Below are 25535 nucleotides of genomic sequence, written 5' to 3'. Positions count from 1 at the left end.
TGGTCATGTTTAGGAAAAAAGAACAGAGTTTGGATTTGGCCATCTCACGGGACGCAAACACCTCTGCTGGGTGAGAGTCGGTGTTTGGTGGACCCTTCCACCACCCCTCCTGCCCACCCTAATTGGTATTTCACCACCTTAACGTTCGTTCTTTTCCTGCTGTGTTTCCCCCTGACGCTGCCAAGTGCAGTTAAACTATGACAGCAATCAGCAGCCTATCATGTCGACGTGAAAGGACAGCTTTTTCGGTAGTGTTTGACGCTGTAAGTCACTGCCCAAGCGCTGGATTTCAGTGACCTCGGAGACCTGTTTAACATTTGTATTTATTTGTTGAAATGAGTTCGTTAAAATGTTACTTCATTGTTAACCCTTGTGTTACCCCTGGACATTTTTGTCCATTTCCAAAATTCAGAACTCCCTCACAGACAAATTAAAAGGTCACAGGTGGGTGATTTTTTGCATGGGGGTGTCATTCTGGGTGAAATTTCAAAATCCCAACTTTCAGCATGAAAATCCATTATTTGACCCCGTAATGCATTTTTATCCCAGCAACAATAACAAATGGCTAAATGACAGGTGGACATTTTGTCCACTTGAAGGGTCATGGATAGGATAAAAATGCATTACAGGTTCAAATAATGGATTTTCATGCTGAAAGTTGGGATTTTCAAATTTAAATTTAAATTTATACCAAAAAATCTTGTAAAGATAATCTTTAGCTTTAAGAACTCTAACAGTAAGTAAAGAAAGAAAAAAATTCTAATTCTTTTTACAAAATCACAGCGTACGGAGCATGCACCCCCATATAGGCTGAGTCCTTGAAACAGCTCGGGTTTGATTCCAACTTGCGGCCCATGTCGTCCCCATTTTACCCCCCCCCCCCCACGTCACTCTCTAGCTGTTCTAGAAAAAAAGCAAAAGCCTTATAAGATCAGCTGCATTTGTTGAAGATACTTCCATTAATCTCTTCCTTTTTCATGAAATGAAATACATAAAAAATCATGTGTCTTCTATCGAGGAGGGATTTGGTCAACTCCAATCTGTATCTGATGATAAATGTGAATATGAATCAAGAGTGATGTATGGGATTGAACTGGAAGACAAGGACAGAGAGCACTCTGATTTGTGCTAGATTAAAAAAAAAAACCCCCTCAAAAAAGACGTGTGTATCTGTGCGCTTGAACACCTCATGTTTCTACAAACGTAGTAATCATTAATAAAGGTTTAAAAAAACCCTTCTTTTTTTGATAAAGTGTGACTGTAATGCAGCACCAGTGCCCTGTCATAATTCACAGTGATATATTAAAAATAAACTTGAAACACAATTCTTGAACCTGAGCAGACCTGTTCGTCTCACTCTGCTGAGCTTGAACTACAAAACAAATCAGGCTTAACAAGTGATTTGATGTTCTTTTCATCCTGACACTTGTTTTTACTAAAAGTAAAGAAACAGAGACAGATAATATTATCTTAATGGGGGCAATCGCTTCTCTCAAGATGATTAAACCTCCACCGTCTGTACTCTACTGTGTGAGGAATATTATCGGACTGAATATAACCTCAGGATAGGTGTTTTGTATTGTGGAGGTTATCTTTAGAGGAGGCAGACAATTTGACAGAAGCAGAAACAAAGAAAAATTAAATTTCTTTCTTTCTTTCTCTTTTAATGCATTTGACTGTATAGTGAATGCGTAAACAAGCAGGACATCAGGGTAAAAATCTGGGTCTTAAGTAGGTCTCCTTCAGGACATACTGTATAAGTGCTCTGTGTATCACCTAAATACATGAATCTAAATACAGAGACGCCAGACCAAAAAGTTGTATTTAGATGTAAGGCTCAAGTCTGTCTCTTTATAACGTGTTCCCGGACCTACGCTCCATCCATCTTGCAGAATGAGACAGGTTTGTGTCTCCTGGTTTCCTGTCTAGAGGATCATCATCACTCACAGCTTGTCAGCGTTCCTTGGAAAGATCCGGAATAACGGATGTCAGGAGAAGAGCCATGGATCAACCTGTTACTGAGGACGAGCACAAAGAGAAGGTGCAGGATGGGGACATAAAGGAAAGAGGAGAGAAAGAAAGCGGGGAGGAGGTGTGAGAGAAAAGAAAAAGCATAGACAAAGCAAAGACAGGAAGACAGAGAGAGTACACTGTGTCTGACTGTACGTATAGGCGTTGAAATTCCAGATGGGTCGTCATATGACATATGTTTGTGTGTGCAGGTAGAGAGAGAGGTGCATAAATGTGTGACTCAGTCCAACCAGAGGAACTGGAAAGCTTTGTTTATGTCAGGAACGGTCTGAATATTGATGACAGACGAGAGATGACGAGGTTTCTGCACTTCTTACTCCCTCCTCCCTCCCTCTCTTGTCCTCTCATGGTTTATTTGTCAGAAATGAAAGGGGGATGGATGGAGGATTACGGCTGTCCTGCAGCAAAAGCTTACTTTTTGGCACTGGTGGCGGTTATGAGGACAGATGTGAGGAATCAGTTGCTAGCACAAATAATTGCAGATATCCCTCTTGTTGAGATGCAAGCTAAAAAAACACATTGCTTGCTCACCACATCTCTTGTCAACCATCACCCACCATTATTTATGTTCAACAGAGTGAGTCTTTAAAGGTTCTGTATGCAACATTCAGCGCATTATACATCAACCAAACACTATTTGCTATGTAAAGATATAGTGGAGTAATGGTGTCCTGAGCAGAGAATGAAGCGATGGTACTTCTGTGTGTGTGTGTGTGTGTGTTGTAATCTGAGTTTCTCTGTGGTTTGTTGTAGTAAGTCTGGCTGCTCAAGCATGTTAGTTCATATGTGCCCATACGGCGGTTACCGCTTATATTGGGACAGGGTTGTCGTAGAAGCATAGCCTCTGGTCCCCCCCGCTTAACACCATTGAGCTCTGTCAGCACTGTTACAATTGTTTAGCACTGGTTATGGTGTTTTCACTGTTAACTGCAAGCCGTTGGCTCAGCCACCTCCATGTTGAGACGTTAACACCATTAGCTCTGTCAGCACTGTTGCCGTTGTTTAGAAGTGTTATGGTGTTAGCACCACTAGCTGCTGCTGTTGGCTCAGCCACCTCCATGTTGAGACGTTAACACCATTAGCTCTGTCAGCACTGTTGCCGTTGTTTAGAAGTGTTATATGGTGTTAGCACCACTAGCTGCTGCTGTTGGCTCAGCCACCTCCATGTTGAGTAGTTAACACCGTTTGCTCTGTCACCACTGTTGCTGCTGTTCAGCGCTGTTTATGGTGTTAGCACCACTAGCTGCTAGCCGTTGGCTCAACCACCTACATGTTGAGCAGTTAACACCTTTGGCTAGTGGTGTTTATCGTGTTAGCACAGTTAACTGCTAGTTGTCGGCTTAGCCACCTACATGTTGAGCAGTTAACACTTTTAGCTCTTTTTGCACTGTCTTTTCTTAGCACTGTGTATGAAGTTAGCACAGTCAGCTGCTCGCTGCCAACTCAGCCAGCTCCAGTTAACACAGTTGAGCAGTTAACACTGTTAACTCTGTCATCACTGTTGCCACCGTTTAGCGCTGTTTATGTTCTTAGCACCACTGCTAGCCGTCGTCTCAGCCACCTACATGTTGAGCAGTTAACAGTGTTAGCTCTGGCAGAATTGTTTCCGTTGTTTAGGGGTGTTTATGGAGTTAGCACCATTAGCTGCTAGCCACTGGCTCGGCTACCTCCATGTTGAGAATTGTGTCCAGGTATCATACACTTGGAGTTTCGCAAAAAGTCCAAGCCCCCAGGAACAAATGCTGGGCTTTAAAGCCAATTTGACATAGTGGCTGCAAACACAAAATGTAATGTCCCCATATGAGGACGCAGGGTTGCAGGAGGCTATGGAACCTATGATGTTCAAGCACAGCGGAGGTTGTACTTTTTTGGCTTCATGTGCCACTTAGCAACTTTAATAATAAACAGGACCCCGCCTCCAACGCTGTTTCCCATTCTGATACATCTATTATAGAGCCCCTTTAATGACCCATGAAGAAAATGACATGTCATTTTTACAATGTGATGCTGAAAATGCTGCATCTTTCTGCCACTCTATGAAAAAAATAAAAAATCTCAACAAATCTCTCAACAAACAGTCGTGTGCATGTTTCCAGTGAGTCCCCACATGAGCCCATGTCCCAGACTAGCTTTTCACCCTTTGACTGAGTCCTGTTTTTGGAAATAATTAATCTAAATTCTTGGAATTAAAAAAAAACAAGATTGATGGAGAAAATAAAGTTCCTTTTTGCTGTGAGCTGATTTTCTATATTGTGTCCTGCAAAGCCGCGTCTCCTGTCACATCTACACTCTAATCCCCGCTGACGATTGTTTAGCCAAATGTCACACCAGCAGAGCACGTACACACGCCTACAGAAACTTCGTGATATGCCTCAGACTTGCTGTTTAATTCACTGTCAGGCTGACAAAATACAGGTTCACAGTCTTGTCCTCACATTTCTGGATGACAAATCTACACAAGCGCAAGCACACACAGTTCATGCCACAGTTTTGTGTCTCCAGCTGAGATGCCCAGTAGCAAAGTGGTAAAATGATGTTTATCACTGTCTTAAGTTTGATATTAAGCCTGGTAGGTAGCTTAATCATGATGAATATCACCGACTAATGGTCGCTTTAACTTGTGGTGTGTTCAATGTCTGTGAGTGAAACTAGTGCAAGAGAATGTGAGAATTAAAACCGACTGTATGGACACAATAGAGAGACAAAACTGTCTAATAACAGACATAGTCATTCATAAAATTGGGAATAAATAGTGTAAAACAAATAGGCTGTATCAAGCTGTACTTAATATTAGAAATAGAGTATAATTTGCACTAAGAAGTAGTGGAAGAGCATATCAGTATGCAGTTTCTTAAGTCACATATTGACATAGTTTTCACATAGCCTATACAACAGCATAACTGAATTCTCTAAATTCAGTTATGGCTTTTGGTTTTGGTGTGTCACCCCAAGATTTCCAGTGGCTCCATCTGGTTACCCCTATTAAAACCTTTAAGGGGTACCACTGATTGTGATTTGATAAATGTTTGCATACATTTGTCAGCCACTGTATAACAAATGTAGCTACTAAAGCCTTGCTCTCCCTCTTCTGGCTCTCTGTGTGTGCGAGTTTCAATGTAAAGAGGAGAGCCTGTCACACCGACCTTTAGCTTTTCATTTTGATTAACCCTTGATCTAATGAGAAATATCATGATCACTCACAATGCAAAAAAAACAAAAACAAAAGACTGATAAACCATCGGCACAAAATAACACACACTCTTAAACACAAGACTTAAATTGAATTCTGAATGTTTATTTTCAGACACACACATTGTATTTAGATAATCCAGCAGTCCAATGAGATAGAAGTACAATAAAAACACCAATTCAGTGAATTTGCATAGTCTGTTTTCTGCAAAAAAGTAATCCAAAAAAAGAAAATTGCTGGCCTGATTGGACGATTGGATGTGTGCTGTATTATTATGATGAAAAAACACATACAATAATGCTGGCCTTTTCATAACTGACAAAGTAAAACATCATTAAAAAATATATTGTACATTTATAAAATCCTACCAGCATCCATTCATTTCTCGTGATGTTCCATCTCACAGTAAAACCAGACACATTCAGGCCCCTTTGGCTCACAGAGAGGAAACACAGTGGGTCATAAAACTCTCTCATAACTTTTATGAAGGCACTTGAATCATGTTGTCAACTTGACAATTGATAAAATTCAGCCACAGTCATTATACTGTCCATGCACATGGCTGAAGAGGAGCAAAGCCTCTCTGGTAAAACAGAGAAGCTTTTCTGCAGTACCACATGCAGGCGTTTATACATTTGGCAAACTGGCAGTGAGAGGTTTTAAAAAGACACTGGAAGAAAAATCACCTGAGTGAAATGCTAGATGACTACATCAATGGATACTGAAGTGAACTGAACTCTCCTGCGTTACAGTAGTTTTTCAAGAGTCAACATAGTTTTACAATATTTCCTCATGTTAGCAATTCTTATCTTTCCCAGCTTAAAAAAACATTTTTTTCTGGGATGAAAAAACATTGCAGGAAGATACAACAGCCAAAGTGTTTTATGTAAACATGCTATGATCAGGATGTGATAAGTTCACCCTGACGTGTAAAGTACAGCATCCTTTAGTGCACCCAGTAGCTCCCTGATAGAGCGGGCGCCCCATGTACAGAGGCTGTGCCCTTGCTGCAGCAGCTACGGGTTTGGTCCTGACTCATGGCCCTTAGCTGCATGTCATCCCCTCCTCTCTACCCCTTCAATGGTAAAGCTATCCTATCAAATAAAGCCAAAAAAAAAAAAAAGGGCGATATCTGTTGAGCTGCACTGGATGCAAGTGGTACTTCTGTGTTTGTGTGTGAGTGCACAAGATGAAGATGGTAGATGTGCATGTACATATGTGTGTGTTTGTGTACATTAGTCAGACTCCTGTCTGTAGTTCAAGACGTAATAGTCGTGGACGTACATCAGGACGGCGAATGGCTGGCCAATAATGAGTGAGATCCACACTGCAGCGTTGCCGTAGGCGCCCCGCAGGAAGCGACCAGCAATCCAGGCTAATGGAAGCTAATGGGTAAAAAATAAAAATAAAAAATAGAAATTAAATATACACAGTGTGAGATTGGGTTTTTAATGACTAATTACAGTCTCACATTTTGTTTCTGATTTCGGTTGTCTGAGTCTCAGCACACTCTAATGAACAACAAACCAACAAAGTCAGCAAAGACCAAGAGGTAATTATACTGCCTGTTGTCCTGCTATATTCACCGTAATACATCAAATATGCCTTGTTGTGTTAATGAGGTTATTAATTAAGTTAATGATACTGGAGCCAAGGCCAAACACAGAGAGCACCTTTTAAAATGTCCCATAGGAGTAAAAAATCCACTTGTCTTTATTTTGACTTTTAGTATCAATGGTGTATTTAGATAACTAAGGGTGACCTCAGATAATTGACTATTTGACGATTAGATCTTAGAAGCCTGATTCGACTGCCGAACTCACGGATGAGTCGTGTAGTTGCAGGAAAATGTGTTGATGAAACAAAGGATTGTTCCATTTGTGTTATATAGGTGTGCTGAATTTATGACTTTACATAGAACTGCTTGGTTTCTCCCAATAAAGTAGAATTACTGCCTCGTGTTTGGATGCCTTCGCAAACCACTCAAGTTGCAGTTAACAGCTGTATCTGTCCAGACTCATATGAAGCCGTGACAGCTGACAGTGCCTCAAATACAGATGTTGCTGCAAAAGCTACATATTTTAAAACATGGATGCTTCACACACAGCAGCACAGATCTATACAATCAGCACAGGCTCAAGGTGGGCACCTAAGATTAGAGTCAGTGTCTGACCAAATGTCTCTCCTTCTGTTCCAGAGTTATAGCGTTGAGTAATGGCCAGAAAAGTGTTTGTGCAGAATTGTATGATGTCACAGTGAAGTTGACCATTGACCTTTTGGATATAAAATGTCATCATTTTATAATTATGTACTGTTAGACATTTGTGTGAAATTTTGTCATAATTAGCGCATGAAGTCTTGAGTTATGGCCAAAAACAGGTATTTTTGAGGTCACATTGAGCTTTGACCAAATTTTAATTAGTTCATTGTTGAGTCCAAGAGGACATTTGTGCCAAATCTGAGGAAACTGCACACGACCTTCTTGAAACATCGCGTTCACAAGAATGAGGCGAACCTTGACCACTAAAATCTAATTAGTTCATTCTTGAGTCCAGTTAGATGTTTGTGCAAAACTGAAAGGAACTCCCTCAAGGCTGTCTTGAGATATCGAGTTCACGAGAATGGAACGGGCGGAAAACCCAAATGCTTTCAGCCATGGCTGTTGCCATTGTGGAGGCATAATCCTGATATATAATCTACTATAAATGTATTAATCAGAGCACTCATGTAAGAGTGCTACATATTTCTTAAACTTATAAATGGTTATCTGTCAAAAATCAGCGGGGAAAGGTGTTTAGAAACAGCTGTTTGTGGTTTGAGGCTTTAGTTTTCCTCAAACCGACACCCATGACCAAATTCCCATGCCAAGTCAAAAAGACAAATTGTGTAGTTGGGTGTTTTGGCTCTTTTGTCTGTTGTGGAAAAATAGAAAGTAATATCGCAAATGACAAAAAAACAAACATGTTTCCATTCCACATCAGTCAATGTTAGGCAAGATTATGTAAACTCTTTAATTAACGACACCCCTATAGATTACAGTGCATATGATGCAGTTTTAAATGAAATAATATACAGGTTTGTTACGACCACAGTTGTAAGTTTATTTCATCAGTGACATGTCTTGGTTCTTACCTGCGCCATCATGCCCATGAAGGCCCAAAGTCTGAACATCCTGAGAGGAACACTGACCAAGTACTGACACCAAAACAGACAGAGAGACAAAAATCATTATATCAAATAAACTGCGTTCTCTACAAAATATAACCGAAGGGTGTTTTCACATTTAGTCCTTTTCAGCCCTCTGAACAGATTCAGAGTGATGACTCAACTTTTTTTGCAAATATGTGAACACTCCAAGAGAACTCAGACCCCTCTGAAGCGAACCATACGAGCTGGTCTGAGTATGGTTTGCTTCAAGTCTGTGGTGAGGTTCACTTAACCTGTGCCTTGTGAACACATAGTGCTCCAGGCTCGCTTTGCTCTTTGCCATTGTATTTAGCCCCCTAGATCACATGCTGTTGAACTGGGATGCTTGAAAAACCAGACAAAACCATGTCGGCCTGTAATGCTTGCAAGGAAGCAGGACGAGGAATAGTTTGGTCCACGGAAGATACTGCACGTCTTCAGATGTGGAATGCAGAATACATCAACCAGCAACAGTCTACAGCACAGAAACACTAAGGTTTTCCTCCAATTTTAAGTCCACGTGAAAGCGAGGGGCTTCATAACCGCACTGCAGTGCCACATTTAAGTAAAAACAAAACTATGTCAATATATATTACACATAGGTTATAGAGTGAACAGAAAAAGGATTGAGGCCCCATCAGAGCTGAAGTTGACCAGAAGGAGAACTGAGGCCCTTTTACTGTTGGTCCACTTTTTGGTACACTTTCAGAGGACTGAGTTCGGTTCATTTAAAAAGACTATATATGTGAAAACACCCTAAGATTTTGCACAAGAACCTGAAAGAGGATTCAACGTAGGTAGTGAAAGTGGTCTTGGTCTCAGCTCTTACCTCATGGAAGAAAGCCGACAAGAAGAAGACAGCTGATTGGCTGACTATTTTACTAAATCCTTTCCTCAGCAGTGGCTTGTAGAAGTGGCTGCAAGACAGACAAAAGAACAGATGCTGAAATGGATGGATGGACATTTACTGTAAACCAGGATGTCAAACCCACTGATAAAGACTTATTTGTTTTGTCAGTCGTTTAGTATTTGTTTACCTAATGTGTGATACGATATGTTGAAACATCTAAACTCTCATATGTGCTGTAATTCTCCCTCCCTGACAGGAATTCAAAGGTAATAGGCTTTAAGTAGCATTTCATTTGCTTTGTCTTGTTTAATATAACCTCACTGCATTTGCTCCTGCTGCTGTGTTAGTGCATGTGGAACTAGCTGCAGGCACCGTATTTATTACCAGCACTTACTCTCTCGCAGCCAGATGAATCAATTTCCCAAATACATCAGTGTGCCTTGTTAAGTCTGTCTCCCTGCATCAAACCCACCGCTGTCCCCTGTGTTCACTTCTATAAATTTCATTGCTCCCTCTCAGTGTGTTAGTGTGTGAATAACTCACCGTAGACACCACTTGTGTACAGGGATGTTCCAGTTCTGCCAGAAATATGTCACTGTCTCAGAGTTCCTGAAAGAAAAGTCAGCAAATACAGTGTTGAAGCATTACAGGGTTTAAACAATTGATCTAAGGCAGTTTTATCAATAATGATGAACATGAAAAAGCCTAAAATCTTTGTCGTCATGCAGGAGAAGATGAACAAATAGTAATTATCCTGCAATGCAGAAAAGGTGGGATGCATAAAGTGACTCCCCCCATTAGCTTTGTACAGTAATGAAATGATCCACCATCATACCTTCTCTTTTACATTTTTCCATTCATGAGTATGCATGCAAATCCATTCCCACCACATGCACACACACTTACCACCAGTCTCTGTAGAACTGTCTGTCTCCAAAGCGCAGCAGCTCAGCGGTGAAGTTCATAGACGAGTGGAAGTACCAGTAGAAAAACATCAGCCACAGCAAGTGATTAGGAACCTGGAGAAGGGTTAGAGGACAACATATATGACTGTGAGACATTTAAGAGGAGATGTCCAAACTAACTGTTAGCAAAAGCCTGTTGCAAAACTCAAGCATGTTTCCTGTCTATACTCTCAACAAAGTCATGGTGAGATAACATACTCTTGTTACAGTGATGAATAACTTTACATGACAATAAGCAGTGTGTAACCCATGTAATCCTTCATTTGTGTAATAGTAACATTTGGTAAAACATCAGTGCAACAAAAATGTGATTTTGATTCTGATAATGTATTTATTAGCCGCTACAGTGGCTGTGGAGCAGTGTTATACACTCACCGGCTGTTCAACTGCTTGTTAACGCAAATAGCTAATCAACCAATCACGTGGCAGCATTTAGGCATGTAGACATGGTCAAGACGACCTGCTGAAGCTCAAACTGAGCATCAGAATGGAAAAGAAAGGTGATTTAAGTGACTTTGAACGTGAGCATCAGAATGGAAAAGAAAGGTGATTTAAGTGACTTTGAACGTGTCATGGTTGTTGGTGCCAGATGGGCTGGTCTGAGTATTTACTGGGATTTTCACACACAACCATCTCTAGGGTTTACAGAGGATGGTCCGAAGAAGAGAAAATATCCAGTGAGCCAAAATGTCTTGTTGAATTAGGTGTAAACAGCATAAAAGCATGGATCCATCCTGCCTTGTGTCAACGGTTCAGGCTGGTGGTGGTGGTGTAATGGTATGGGGGAGATTTTCTTGACACACTTTGGGCCCCTTAATACCAACTGAACATGGTTTAAACACCACAGCCTACCTGAGTATTGTTGCTGACCGTGTCCATCCCTTTATGACCACAGTGTACCCATCTTCTGATGGCTACTTCCAGCAGGATAACGCACCATGTCACAAAACTCAAATCATCTCAAACTGGATTCTTGAACATGACAATGAGTTCACTGTACTCCAATGGCCTCCACAGTCACCAGATCTCAGTCCAACAGAGCACCTTTGGGATGTGGTGGAACGGGAGATTCTGGAAATCTGCAGCAACTGTGTGATGTCATCATGTCAATATGGACCAAAGTCTCTGAGGAATGTTCCAGCACCTTGTTGAATCCATGACACCAAGAATTAAGGCAGGTCTGAAGGCAAAAGGGGGTCGAACCTGGTACTAGAATGTGTAACTAATAAAGTGTCCGGTGACTGTAGTTGTAGCATGATCTTCTCTTAGGCTGAAGAGCACTTTTTTTTTTATAAGTGTCTGCCTTTTTTTTCCCAATTGTGCCCATTGAGAGGCGAGTGTTTGAGGCTGTGCACTGCCGCCGGACCGAAGAAATGTGATATTTTATGTTCTGGTCTTAAAGTCACAGCAAGCATGAAGACACACAGCGTGAGTGTCCACAAGTAGTACTATATTTATGTATGTTTTTACTCACAGCTAATCTTAGAAGTCTTTCAGTCATCCTGGACAGATCCATGTCCTACAGAGGAGAGGAGACACTCATAGATTAACAAATGATGCACAGCAGCACTTTGCATTTGAAAACAGCACAATGCAATGTTGTTTTGTGCAGTATAAGCGTCACTAGCATTCTGTCTTACTCACCTCTAGTGGTTTCATGGAACTCTGAATGATGGGAATCATCCACTGATGAGAAAACAAAAAGCAGCATTCAGACATAACTGGGAATTTTACATATTGTCTTCATGTTTAGAGTCATTTTTCCGTAGTTCTTCCACAGTTTGTGCAATAGAGGCAATATGATCACACAAACACCTAAAATCATGTCATTAATGCAATGTGAATGGACAGTCAAATACAGCACCACACATTACCTTTGGATTACATTATAGGACGTACCTGTTGAGTGAGACCAACTAACATCTGGATGAGGAACAGCTGGGGACAAAGAAACACATCAATAAAGTGAGCGATCGACAGAGGAGATGGGGATCGCATTAGATAAAAAAACATTCAGACTTTTTTTTAACTTTTAAAGATCTTTTTTTTTAGTTATATATCATTACTGGACTGTAATTCTACTAAACTGTTAGAACAGAGGTGGTTTACATGTCTGATTGTCTGACTGCTTACGTTCTTTGCCCTTTTTGGACCGTGGCATCACCATGTCCCCAAATTTAAGCATTTAATTTTATGTGTAAAATATTATATAAACCGCTAATAATGATGGCAAAAACTAAAAAAACAAAAACCCAGTATTTTCCCTTAAATAAGCAGCATTTCTTTTAATTCATCACCCTCTTCACCAGCATGCAAAGCAAACACTCGGCTGTTAAAAGCTGTGCAGGTGTTCTTGCTCTTTAGTACTTTTTTGGGAGATGCTTGTAAAATTGTGAGAGCATAGACAAAAATACCCCAGAGCACTTGGATCAATCACTAACAGGAAAAGGTGGGGGGAGTGCTTTTTGACTTGAACATACAGCTACAGCAAAGGTGTTGTTTTCTGGCTGATGCTGACATGAGATATTTCCTCACCATCTCAAACAATCTCCTCAGCAGGAAACCCATGCGAATATTAGGAGAGCGGGGGAAGTTGAGCTCGTAGCACAGAGTTGGAGCAAAGACAAAGTAGTACATGTCTACAGAGATGGAGAGGACGCCAAAATGAAACACATAAAACAGAGGCAGTGGAACATGGTAGAGACATTATCAATAAAACTTCATAAAAACACAAGAAGGGTGTATTTGGGTACCTCTGATGGTGAGGTTGCCAGGGTAACACACCTCACGGTTGCCTTTGAGATGCTGTGCGGACGGACCTTTGGGCAGAATTCACACAAACAAATGAGACAAAGTAAGTGTCAGGCAACATTGTTTTTTATCAGTCAGTTTCATACAAATGCAGAGAAAATAATTTAATGCAATTAAGTGTGGATGTTGACGTGCAACAACTTCTGTTACACAATCAAATTTCCACACAGTCCTGCGACAGTTCCTGTAACTGTCAAACTTCCATTTTATCTAAGAGCTGCAGGATCCACTATCTGCCATTAGATGTCACTGTAACAGCATGAGCAAGGGGGCTGAGTTCATTTTGGGTAAGAAATTTGAAACATACACAGAAACTGAGCAAAGAACCATTCTCAATTAGGTGTTAAATTTAGTAAGCAACCCCTCCCCGGCCAAAATATGTCTGTGTGTTTGTGACTTACAAGACAGCGACCTGGCCAGTGTCTTGGCCTTGGCAGTGCTCAGCTCTCTGCACCACATGTTGACGTCCTTATAGGAGTAAAGCTTTAGGAAGAGGATGGTGTAAGTACCAAGAGTGAAGGCACCGCCAACTGTTATAACAGAGAAACAGAGATGTGATAATGTGACAACATGTAACCAACTGATGCACTGTATGGGAGGATTAGAAGCAGGGATAAGGGGAAACCAAAAGAGGGTAGAAAAAAGGAGGGAGGAAGTGAGGAGAGGATTGAGAGATGAAGAGACCAAAAGGGGCGCACACATTAGACATGTTCTGTCTTTACACTCGTTACATGTTAGTTTTTATATTGATTTGCATCAGACTACCTGTCAGAAATGCTTTTAGTCTATGAACCAGGAAGCTTCTTCTCTCTTAGCTGTTTCTAATAATATAGAAACTAAAAACCAATACATGTAATTTGGATTTTATGTGGTGTTTTATAATTTTATTATTCATTTAAGCTGATTTTATTGTCATCTTAATTTATTTAACTCGTTTTATGTTTAATTGTTGTTGCTCTTTTATGTTATTAACATTTTACTATTTCTAAAGGAACAGTGTGTAAGATTTAGGGTGATTTAGTTGCATCTAGCAGTGAGGATTGCAGATTACAACCAGCTGAAACTTCTACTTTGAATTCCCTCAGTGTTCATTGTTCGGGAAGTTTGTACCGGGAGCCAAATTATCCTCTGTCTCTTCCTCTCCAAGACAAACAGACCTGTGTTTAAAACCAGTAAAAACACTTAACAAAGAGAAGGGTGGAGGAGGGAAAGGCGCGAAAAGAGAGATGCCAAAGTGGGTGTGGTTAACAGTACAGGGTCATCCAAGGGTCACCTTCCTCTGTCTTCATCAGGCTACCTGACAGAAACCATAGCAACACTTTACACAACATGATACATCAGCACGCTGTACTTCTCAGAGTGAGTCAGTCAAAACCTTATAGATCCAGTTTTAAGAAAAGTTCCCTGATGTGAAGTGTTGGAAAAGGTTACTTTTAAAATCTAATAGGTTACAGATTACTAGTTAACTGGGATGGGCATTTTAGGCAATGTCTTTATTCAAGTACTCGCAGGAAATTACTATAGAGCACTCGCAAACCCCCCCCCACCCCAAAAAAACCCAAAACAAACACACACACATACACAAGAATATGAATGTAAATTGGCCAACAACTAAAAACAAGTGCAATCTGAATTCATCTATTGAACAACCAGGCTTGAATTAGCCGATTAAACCACACATTCAAAGTTAACGTAAGAAAAGACAGCAAACTTTCTGATGCTGCCGTTACATAGGTTAGACGCTGCACTAGCGGATCATCTCCAGAGTCTGGAGCTGCTCTCCTTCTCGTCACTTCAACATCACTAGCCTCACTAGCACAAGCTAACAAAGCAGGTGTTTTATCAATGCTGTTCGTCGTGGAAGGGCTGCTAATTATGGTGGCTTATGCGAAAAACGCAAATGGCCCTATCTAGAGCCAGTGCTTGGTTTGTCAACTCTGGGCTACTGTAGAGACATGGTGATGCAACATGTCGACCTCCTGCTACAAGGACCGCTCACTATGTAGATATAAGCGACTCAATCTAAGGTAACAAAAACACATGACTTGTGTTTTCAGGGGATTATACACTAAAGTAAACTAGTTATTATTAGGGCTGTCAAGCAATTTAAAAAAATAATTTCATTAATTACATGCTCTGTGATTAACTAATTTAAATGAATCACATACATCAAATTTTGCTGTGAAAGTATTTAGATTTATTTCGTATTTTGGCAGATGTGTTGTAGTAAAGCTGCTGGATTTTAGACACAATTGTCCCCTTGTCCTCTACCACTGAAACTGGTCTGCAGTCCATTGCAAACCATTTTGTAAAGGAGTTAGTAGGTAGACTTACTCAGTTTGCGTATGAACGCCTGGTCGAGAGTGGCTCGATGAGGCTGGCTGCAAATGCTACCATCAGAGGCTGTGCAAGCTCAGACCTCTGGGTTCACTGCTAAATGCTTTGTGTTGAGGTGATATTTCAGGCTTGCAGTACCCGATGCTACGAAGATTCCCTACTGCAGAAATTGCAGAGAACGTTGCTCCTATCAACAGCTCCATCTGGGTGTTTGTCAAATATAAATGTTCCATTCATGGGCCAAACAGTGTCGTCTTGTCTGCCTCCATCATGTGACAAAGCTACTGTGGCCTTCAACGATGCACCAGGTCAAACTGCACTACAGCATGCAATTAATCAGCGTAAATTTTTTAAAGTGCAGTTTTTTCTGTAATTATTTAACTGACTTAATGTGTTATTTTGACAGCCCTACTTATTATATTATATTGCACTGCTGCCAATATATCCCTTTAAATCCTTCACACTGCTGTGAATCTTTAATATCCTTTTTGTCAATGCCTTGTAAAGCACTTTGAAGTGCATTGACTTGTTTGAAAGGTGCTTTGTAGATAGAATTTGATCGATTGATTGAGGAGAAAGTGAGCACAAAGTGTAAGAAGGAGATTAATAATAATAAATGATAAACAATTAATTAATACCGATGCTAATATTAATAATAATAATAATAAATGTTATTTGTAAAGTTATTTCCTAGACCCAAAGTACCAGATGCAAGAACATAAAATAAAATAAAATGAAACATGTAAAGCTACAGATAGATACACACACAGAGATACAGGACAAACACATAGAGGAGGTGAGAGGAGGAGGAGAAATAGGGACAGAATGGAGAGCAAGAGAAAAACAAAGAGAGAGAAGGGAAGATTTAAAGAGTGGGGAAAGGAAGGAGAAGAGAAGAAGAAAGGACGTCATTTGATCTTGAACAAACAGCAAAACAAGCCCAGTAAAATAAATCATCTGTATGAGAGCAGGCTAACTATGCCAAGGACATTATTATACAGTCGCCGTGTTTTCCATTGTGTGCGTGTGTGTGTGTGTGTGTGTGTGTGTGTGTGTGTGTGTGTGCACGTGCACTTAAAACTGTGTCAGTGTCGGTTTTTGGGAGTCAATATTAAAAAAAAAAAAAATACTTGATGTGAGATTAATGAATTTATTTTGAAATCTTTTAGTGTGCACTCACACAGACACACAGACACACGGACACACAAACGCAGGCCAACTGAGCAGTTTGCCTACCAGGGACTTTATCAATATTCACCATATGCTTGATAGCAGAGGATCATGCTGAACAGAGAGGAAGACACACACCAACAAGCATATACCCACACACAGTCATACATGTGCACAAACAAACACACTAATAAAAACTGTTGTGCCAACAGGGTGAGGTGGAGGTTAGCACACCTGGCATCAAACCACAGCAGATCTTATCCATTAACCATCTGCCTCTTTGGCTCTATGTGGCTTTGAGACAACTAGATTGGCTCCAAATGTGAATACTGTACATAGTAATCATAGAAACACAGAGAGGTGGAGCTTAGGTGAGAAAAAACATACCAGAGGAGCCAATTATCACCCTCTCACAGTTTCCCACCGAAGCCATGAATGTGTCTTTAAACTCAAAACCATCCATGTTGAAGTTTTTAAAAATCTGACTGTACTATTTTAAGTTGTTTTTCTCTGCCAGCAGACTCCAGACTGACAAAGACTTGAAGCCTGCGCTACAGAGCAGGGTTAGGGGTTAGAGAGGTAACCTCAAAGTTAACCCTGGGTTTTCAGTACTACGAAGCTGGTTCACTTTTTCCTGTGATAAATAACTGTGGTAACTTATGCTGACAGCTAACGTGCTCCAACTCTGACCAATCAGATTACTGGAAAAACTAGAATTACCACCTCGAGGTTGTGTGCCTCTGGTTAAGTTGCAGTTACAGTTTACGTTCAGGTCTGTCCAGAGTCATATGTAGCGATGATGTGGATGCTTCACGTCCTCTACCCCCCGGCCACACAGAATCTAGTTTCATGAGTTTCAAGATGGATACCCAAGATTAGTGTCACCAATTCAGTATCTGACCAAATGTCTCCCCTTCTGTTCCTGAGATATGATGTTGAATAATGGCCAGAAATGTATTTATGCAGAACATTAAGATGTCGCAGTGAAGCTGACCTTTGACCTTTTTGATATAAAATGTTCAATCAATTCATAATTTTATCCAGTTAGACATTTGTATGAAATGTTGTCCTAATCTGTGTATGAATTCTTGAATTATGGCCAAAAACGTGTTTTGTAAGGTCACAGTGACCTTGACCTTGATTCTAATAAGTTTATTCTCGAGTTTTAGTGGCAATTGTGCCAAAGAAAGAAATCCCCTCAAGGTGTTTTTGAAATGTTGTATTGTATAACACTTCAGCCACGGCATCTCCGGTGCAGAGGCATAAAATTATACAGACATGGACAACAGTCTGGAGTGACAGGTAACAAAAAAAAACAAAAAAAAAACGTTATACTGCTAGATATGATATGAACATGATACCTACTGCATGTACCTCAGATTACTCAATTTGACACACCTCCCTTTCAAGCCTGTGCGACACGGATCATTGTCTAGGTTTGGATCTGAGATGTGACCTTAGGAGCCTAAAAAGGTACACTATGTTTGAGCAGCAGCACCTGTGTGAATTGTTTTGCTGTGCAGAGGATTTCTGCTTCTCTCACTCATCACACTGACTACGTTTACACGCACAAAACATTACATTTTTCATCCTTATTCCAAAAACCACAATATTCCTACTTAGCTGTTTACACGGCTAATAAAAATTAATATTTCACTAACACTCCCTTGTACATGCAGCCGTGCAAACTCTGAGTAACATGTTGTGCTCTAACATGTCGTTTATCACGTCAAAATCTAGAAAAGTGGAATGGCTGGAGCCGCTTGTTATTTTTCTTCTTTGCATCAAAATAGGATTTTTTCAAAGTTTTCCATCGGTGGCGGACTTGTTAAGACCGTGCAAACACAGCCTCCCTCTTTCATTCCTTCAACCACCTCCTCGAAAAGGTCGGTGTTGCGATATTTGCGCATATCAGAAACCTGTTGACATCAAAGTCTTTAATGATGTAGGTGTGCTTCTTGTGCTTCTGACCAGAAATGCCAGCTTTTCTTTTGGGCATGCATCTCTGCACCAGCCTTGCAAACTGTTGGTGGTTTGCACACAACATATCCATGACAACGCACAAAGCTGACCTTAAACAGGCAAGAGGTTGTGTGTTGCAAACTGTGGTGAAACCCCCAGTTGAGACACATATTCCTAATGCACTGTATACATGCCCAAATAATGTTTTTAAAATCTGAATAATGCCGGCGTAACCACGCCTGAATGGGGAAATGCTAAATTTGGAAATTTGGAATATCTGAACAGAATATACTGTTTGCGTGACCCATATCCAATGTAGACGTGGCCTCTGAGAGCTGTCAGAGTGCCATACACCTGCTCCCTCATATTTTACTTGCTGCTTTCTGTCAGTTGCTTCATCAGAACATTGGCGAGCTGTAGGTTTTATGACAGAGAAACAGAGTTCAACAAAACAGTTTCACACCTCTCATTGTACAGCAGCACACTGGTTAATGTAGAGTGCTAAATAGTGGCTGCATGAGCAGAGTGTTACAGTGCATTTACACCTACTTAAGAACACATCAAGTATGCAGGGCTACACTGTATGTACACCGTAGATTGTCTGACTATACTGAGAAGTGTATAGAATCAAACTCAGAAAAACACAGCTACTCCCTATTGTTCATTCTGAACCCAAGAATTCCTTGTAGCAGACCTGCACACAATTAAGGACATCAGTAGAGATCAGGTTCCCCTCATCACTCCAGTATTCCTCAAAAGAAATTTAAAACAGTTTGAAATGAAGCTTGATATCAGGTCCTTGCTGAATGGCTGAATACTGGTTGCATTAACAGTGTACAGTAGATGCACACACATATTGCTACATATGCACACACACACAAACACCTGCCCTCTGTCATTGCCCTTCCTGTGTGAACAGCAGCGCAGAGAGGAAAACAGACAGACAGATGGACTGACTCCTTTACGCCTTCACCTCCCAGTGAGAGAACAGATGAGAGGAGAGGAAAGGAAATATACCAAAACAGGAGAGGAGCGGAGAATTAAAACAGTAATTTTCTTGGACCAAATAAACATTAGAATGTGTGCAAAATGACACCAGGAACTCACTCATCTGTCTGTCTCATGGACAAGGTAAAGATAAAGGTTGTGTCCCAACTGATGTTTGATGAAAACAGGACTGAGACTGTGCCAAAAATCTGAGCTAAATATATTATGTCAAAGGTGTGAAACACTTCTACTGTGAAACGTTTATGGGTTAGGTGAGGAATGCGACTTTGGCCGTGAAATATTTTCAAGTTCATTATGTCCAAAATATGTATCCTTGGTAGAGGTCCTTCATTTTACTTTTACCACAGTGCAAGCAAGATGGCTTGGGGAAAAGTAAAAGTTGGATAGAATAATGCTGGTTGCCTGTAAAAAAGCAATAATTACAAAATGGCTAAATTAAGAACCTCCCACTTTAATTGACTGGTTTAATGTGATGCATGAAATTTATATTATGGAAAGATTAACCTTTGAAATGAGACTTCAGACAGCTTTATTTGAAAAACATTGCAAAGGATCGATTGAAAATATTAAGCCATATAGAACAGACTTCAAATAAAAGTTGTATAGTAACTTAGTGCTGGTCGATGTACCCAATAAGTCAGTGTACTGTTATTAATTTCCTGAATGATGTTAACTCTATATGTACTGTCATGCTGTAAGCCCCTGGAGGTGATGCATTCAATGGACAGTTCAATGTAAAACACACACCCAGCTTTTGCTAACCAGGGCAGACATTCAACTGACTGGGAGGAGTGCGACTCCAGACTCCACAGCATCTAACCTTTGTAACGGCAGCATCAGAAAGTTTGCTTATTTTTTGTGTTAAATTTGAATTTGTGGTTTAATCGGCTGACTGAAGCCTAATTTTTCAATAAATATAATTCAAACTGCACTTGTTTTCCGTCATTGGCTAATTTACATTCCCATTCTTGCGTTATTTATGTTTTTTACAAGTACTCTATAATAATCTAATGTGTGTACTCGAATATGAAAGTTACATTAGATACCCATCCTGATTAACTAGTAATCTGTAATCTTTTTTAAAAACTGGATCTATAAGGTTTTGACTGAATCACTCTGAGAAGTACAGTGTGCTGGTGTAACATGGTTGTGTAAAGTGTTGCTAATTTATCACAGATGAGTTGTGTCACTTGTGGAGGGCGGCCATGGTTTCTGTCAGGCAGCCTGATGAAGACAGAGGAAGGTGACCCTTGGATGACCCCGTACTGTTAACCACACCCACTTTGGCATCTCTCCTTTCCTGTCTTTCGCTTCTTCTCTGTTCTCCTCTCCCCTCTCCCCTCCTCTCGTCTCCTCTCCTCTTTTCTCCTCAGAGCCAGCTGGAAATAATCCAGTCATGACCAACTGGTCCATTACCACTAACCGACTCCAATTATGGCTCGGTATAAGGGATGCCTTTTACTGCACTATCAAACTGGTCGACTGTTTCTCTGAAGGGCAAGGATGTGAATGTCCCCTTAATCTTTATTAAAATTACATTATTTTCTGTTTTATACACATGGCAACTCTGTTAACTACCAATGAATGGATAATGGTTTGGATGCTACTATTTTAGTCGACTGCTTGTCGTTATGAACAGCAGGTAGCAGCAAGGCTGCAGAGATGGTATTTTGATAACAGTAAAAACAACATTTTACCTGGGGTCATGGAGGGGACCAGTAGGACCAGTGCAGCAGGGAATGTTAGCATGATTGCCATGTTAATGCAATGGACCAGAAATCCCACAAGTTCAGAGAATGAGCCCTGGGTAGAAAGAGAGGCAAAGAGGGACAGCAGGAGTTTTTTTTTTAACATTAAATCTTAAAGACAACAAGTTTAATCTAAACCATCATCACCCGACTAACTGCCTTTACTCAGTTTACAGTCATTTGTTGTCGAGCTTATTCTAAAAACAATAGGAATACAGCAGCTAAACATAAAAACTGTAAATATTTTTTGCTTTGCTTCTGAACAGCTCTCTGGAATAAAACCAAACCACATTTCAAGTTATGGTGGCCTACTAAAGTTTTAAAAAGCTTGCAATGTTCCATATTCATGCCAAACAGACAGAGCATAACTGAATATGCCCTAAATGCAGATGGTGAAACTAATTCCTCATTTTACCATTTAACATTTGCGGTTGCAACTGGGGAGGGTCAGCTACTCAGTCGGTTTTAGTGAACAGTTTTTAGAAAAATAATCCCTCCTGGGAGTTGTGAAAGTGCTCCGAATTCAACAGTTAAAATCCACAGCGCTCTGATGTTGGAGTGCAAGCAGGGGTCTCTCCACTCACCTTCGACAGCTGCCTTTCTGTGTAGAGAGCCACCAGAATGAACACGTTGGACACTGTCAAAACACAACGACAGATTCATGTCAGTTTCCATGAAACAATCCAGATTACATTTCTTACAAAGCCACTTCTGAAGAGTCTCTGCGGGATCAAAGTCTGACTATGGATGTTTCTTTATTTAGATCATTCTTTTCAAAGCAGTATTAGTTAAGATTCGTTGGCTTCAAGTCTAATGTGTGTCCTGGTTTGGTCTCAAGTTGGGTATTTAAGTGAATTAAGATTTACGCCTGCCTTTTTAGCAACTCCCTGCTGCCTCACACATAAAACACGCTGTCTCTCTCTCTCTCTCTCTCTCTCTCTCTCTCTCACACACACACACACACACACACACACACACACACACACAGTCTCACATGATTAAACAGTGGCACCTGATGAAAGAAATGAGCCAGCACTAACAGAGCATATGTGTTGCACAGGCACACGCCAACTGCTAGTTAGTTAGAGTGACAAGGCAATTGAGCGTGTTCACACACATACACACACACTTCAAAAAAGAGAACTTGCTTTGTATTAAACAGCTACAATATTCGGATTTTAGGAATAAAACAACCAAAAAACAAAAAAAGAACGTACTGGATTGAGAGCCAAAAATGGTTTGGAATGAAAGTAAGTTTCTAGTGCTCCATTTTTGGCTGCAACTTTGTAATGTTAGCATAAAAGCATGGCGTAATTAGCAAGCTAGCTAGCTAACTAGCCAACCGCGGTCAAAATGGCAGTTATGGACAGAGAAAAGAGAGGAACGCCTTACTAATTTGTGTAAAGAAGAGCCATGTCTGAATGACAGACAAGCCTAAAAATGTACGTGTAACGTTATTGACCAGAACGTGTTACCATGTCCAATGGATGCCGCCACTCTCCTTTTGGTAATAGGCACCACTGGGATAATTTACAAACTATTGATATTGGTTGGGCGGCACGGTGGTGCAGTGCTTTGCATTGTCGCCTCACAGGAAGAGGGTTCATGGTTTGAACCCAGGGTGGGGGAGCCCTTCTGTTTGCATATTCTTCTCGTGTCAGTGTGGGTTTTCTCTGGGTACTCCGGCTTCCTCCCAAAGTCCAAAGACATGCAAGTTAATTGGTGACTCTATATGGTTGTCTGTCTCTATGTGTCAGCCCTGTGATAGTCTGACGACCTGTCCAGGGTGTACCCCGCCTCTCACCCGATGTCAGCTGGGATAGGCTCCAGCCCGCCAACAGGATAAGCAATTATGGAAAATGAATGAATGAATGAATGATACTAGTGGAACTTGGCTCTGATTGTGGTCGATGGCTATGCAGCCTCCACCAGTCATGCAGGGACATAATGATACATCACTGACCGGAGCTGAAGAGGGGAGAGGAGGGTTGTGTTAAATTGAGCAAAACAGAGCTTGATCAGTGGCTACAGCTCAAGAGGAAGCAGGTCACTTTTGCTGTGTGACTGTGTCTATAGCCCTGTTTCCACTGAGCAGTACAGTTCAGTTCAGTTCAGTTCAGTTCAGTACGCTTTTTTTGCCGTTTCCACTGTGAAAAGTTGTGGATGGTACCAATGGAACCGTTCCGTACCGTCCCCATGTTTGGTCCCCCCTCTGTTGGGGTACCTAGCACACAGATCTGGTACTAAAAGGTGGAGCTGTGAACACTGCAGTCTGATTGGTCAGTAGAGGACGGTCACTCTGCTCAGGGCTGAGTTGTGGCTGGTTTTGAGGCTCATGTAACCACTGTTCATACTGTGAAGAGTTTTATTAGTAAACTGTGGCTATAAAATAAAGGATGTTTTGCTGCCTCTCACAGCAGCTGGAGTCTGAGAAAAAATAACTTAATTCACTGGGCCGACTGCTGGCGACTTCTGAGGTGGAACGTTAACTTGTCATGTTACTCAATGCATGAGGTGACGACATGAATCAATCAACACACCTTAAATTTGACTGTGACAACTTTGACCATTGCAATAGTTTTAATATGACATACACTTATAGTAATGCATGGATCTTCAAGCATACATATATGAATTTAGTCCAGATTATGTGAACTGCATATATTCTAATCCTCACTCTGAGAAAAAAAGAAAAGCGTCGCAGAGCATTGTTCCTGTGGGCTCAGGCAACATAAACCTCATGACCTCATTTCAAATTAGAGCCCTCTGGTGTTTCTTACACGACCCAGTCATGTACTAGGTTTTGACCTAGTCCGGTTTATTTATAGCTGTGGTAGGTAACTTTTATAAAAAAACAAAAACAAAAAAAACCTTTGTATGATATTTGCATAAACACTATATTCACTATATTCTGACTAATTAGCTGTAAAATGAGAGTTTGTGACCTGTCCGCCATGTTGGAAACGGTCAACCAAAATAAGAAGCACTGTGCAAACCTGCTTTCTCAGTTTCAGCAAATACGAAAAAGTTATCAATTACAGCTTTAATGTGCACTTTAATATGTATTAATTGTTGCCACAAAGCCTGATTCAGTGTGGAGCTAATTGGGCTGAATTGTATGTGGATTTCTCCTTCTTTAAAATCTTGCAGCAGTGTCAGTTCAAACTGCGGGGTAACTCATTGCTGAATGAACTTAGGGAAACCACAGCTATGTAGATTGCTCATTACCCTGACTAGACCAGGCTGAGCCACACTGATGGCACATAATTGCAGCAATTGTTCCATTTTAAGACCCTAATCAGTGCATTAGCATGTCAATCAATCTAATCTCGAGTGAGCAGATGTGTTAACTGTCAGACATTTTGATTACTGGGTCTTATCATTCTGTCATCAGTGCATCTATCCATCAGCATTGCCATTCCAAATCAACTTGTTTAATGGTGCAGTCACATGCTTGTTTTTGACTTCATGGTGTATTTGGTTCTATGAAGAGAGACAAGGAGGTTCAGAGAGAAAACCGATGCCTTCCAAGCAAAACCATTTTTCATGTGATCCAGATTTGTTCATAAAGCAAGCCAATCATGCACAAGCACACGTGTCATTTACACTAAGGATGCTAGGGACATGTCGCCACCACTTTTTGACATTACCAATTTTACCCTCATCATTTTTTTTTTTTTTTTTGAAAAGCATAATTTGGTAAATAGCTTGCACCAAGAAATGTTAACTAACTTTATAAAAGGTTTATTTGCACAATAAGGAATACCAGTGTTGGACATGGAAACTTTAGTGAGAAATATCTGTGATTTATCGAAGCTTAGAGGATATGAAAATAAGAGTAGAGGACATCAGCTGATGCGCCTAAAATAACATGAAAATTAGCCACTTTGGTAGCATGCAGGTCACACATTAGCCATAACTAGTCCATACCCATTTAGTGAACAGTTGCACATGTACATGTTTGGAAAAAGTAGCTTTGTCACCTTCTACCTATGCCAATCCTCAATGCCTGTGTGCAGTTTCACATAGATTGACCACGTCAGTGAGTAGAAAAACGTGGGACAGACAGAATGACTGACTGACAGAATGACACACTGACAGTTTCCATGAATATGTACAGCATACCATACCATGACTTAGTCATACCAAAAATTAGAAGAAAAAAAAAACAAAAAAACATTGGGCCACAGGGGGAGCCACAGCGATCGGTCGCATTTTAACCATTTTTAAGCATTTTTCTGTTGTTATAGCGCCACCCAGTTGCCAATTAGAGTTAA

At 40.6% G+C, this 25535-nt stretch overlaps 1 protein-coding gene across 1 annotated transcript in view; it reads right to left on the bottom strand.

Annotated features, from left to right (window-relative positions):
* Window positions 1–5305: 5305 nt before the first annotated feature.
* dgat1b (diacylglycerol O-acyltransferase 1b) overlaps window positions 5306–25535 on the bottom strand; it is a 29962-nt gene continuing 9732 nt past the window's right edge. The window contains exons 5-17 of the mRNA XM_050046991.1: window positions 21843–21895; window positions 21208–21313; window positions 13435–13563; window positions 12976–13041; window positions 12758–12861; window positions 12122–12160; window positions 11867–11908; window positions 11697–11741; window positions 10164–10276; window positions 9801–9866; window positions 9237–9324; window positions 8354–8416; window positions 5306–6606 (exon numbers count right to left, since the gene is read on the bottom strand). Of these exons, the coding sequence (XP_049902948.1) occupies window positions 6457–6606; window positions 8354–8416; window positions 9237–9324; window positions 9801–9866; window positions 10164–10276; window positions 11697–11741; window positions 11867–11908; window positions 12122–12160; window positions 12758–12861; window positions 12976–13041; window positions 13435–13563; window positions 21208–21313; window positions 21843–21895 (1064 nt within the window). The 3' untranslated portion in view covers window positions 5306–6456. The remainder of the gene's footprint in view (window positions 6607–8353; window positions 8417–9236; window positions 9325–9800; window positions 9867–10163; window positions 10277–11696; window positions 11742–11866; window positions 11909–12121; window positions 12161–12757; window positions 12862–12975; window positions 13042–13434; window positions 13564–21207; window positions 21314–21842; window positions 21896–25535) is intronic.

This window comes from Epinephelus moara, chromosome 6 (genome assembly GCF_006386435.1).
Source record: "Epinephelus moara isolate mb chromosome 6, YSFRI_EMoa_1.0, whole genome shotgun sequence".
Classification (NCBI taxonomy): Eukaryota; Metazoa; Chordata; class Actinopteri; order Perciformes; family Serranidae; genus Epinephelus; species Epinephelus moara.
Note: the sequence above shows the minus strand (reverse complement) of the source record. Positions and strands in the feature narration are given on the sequence as shown.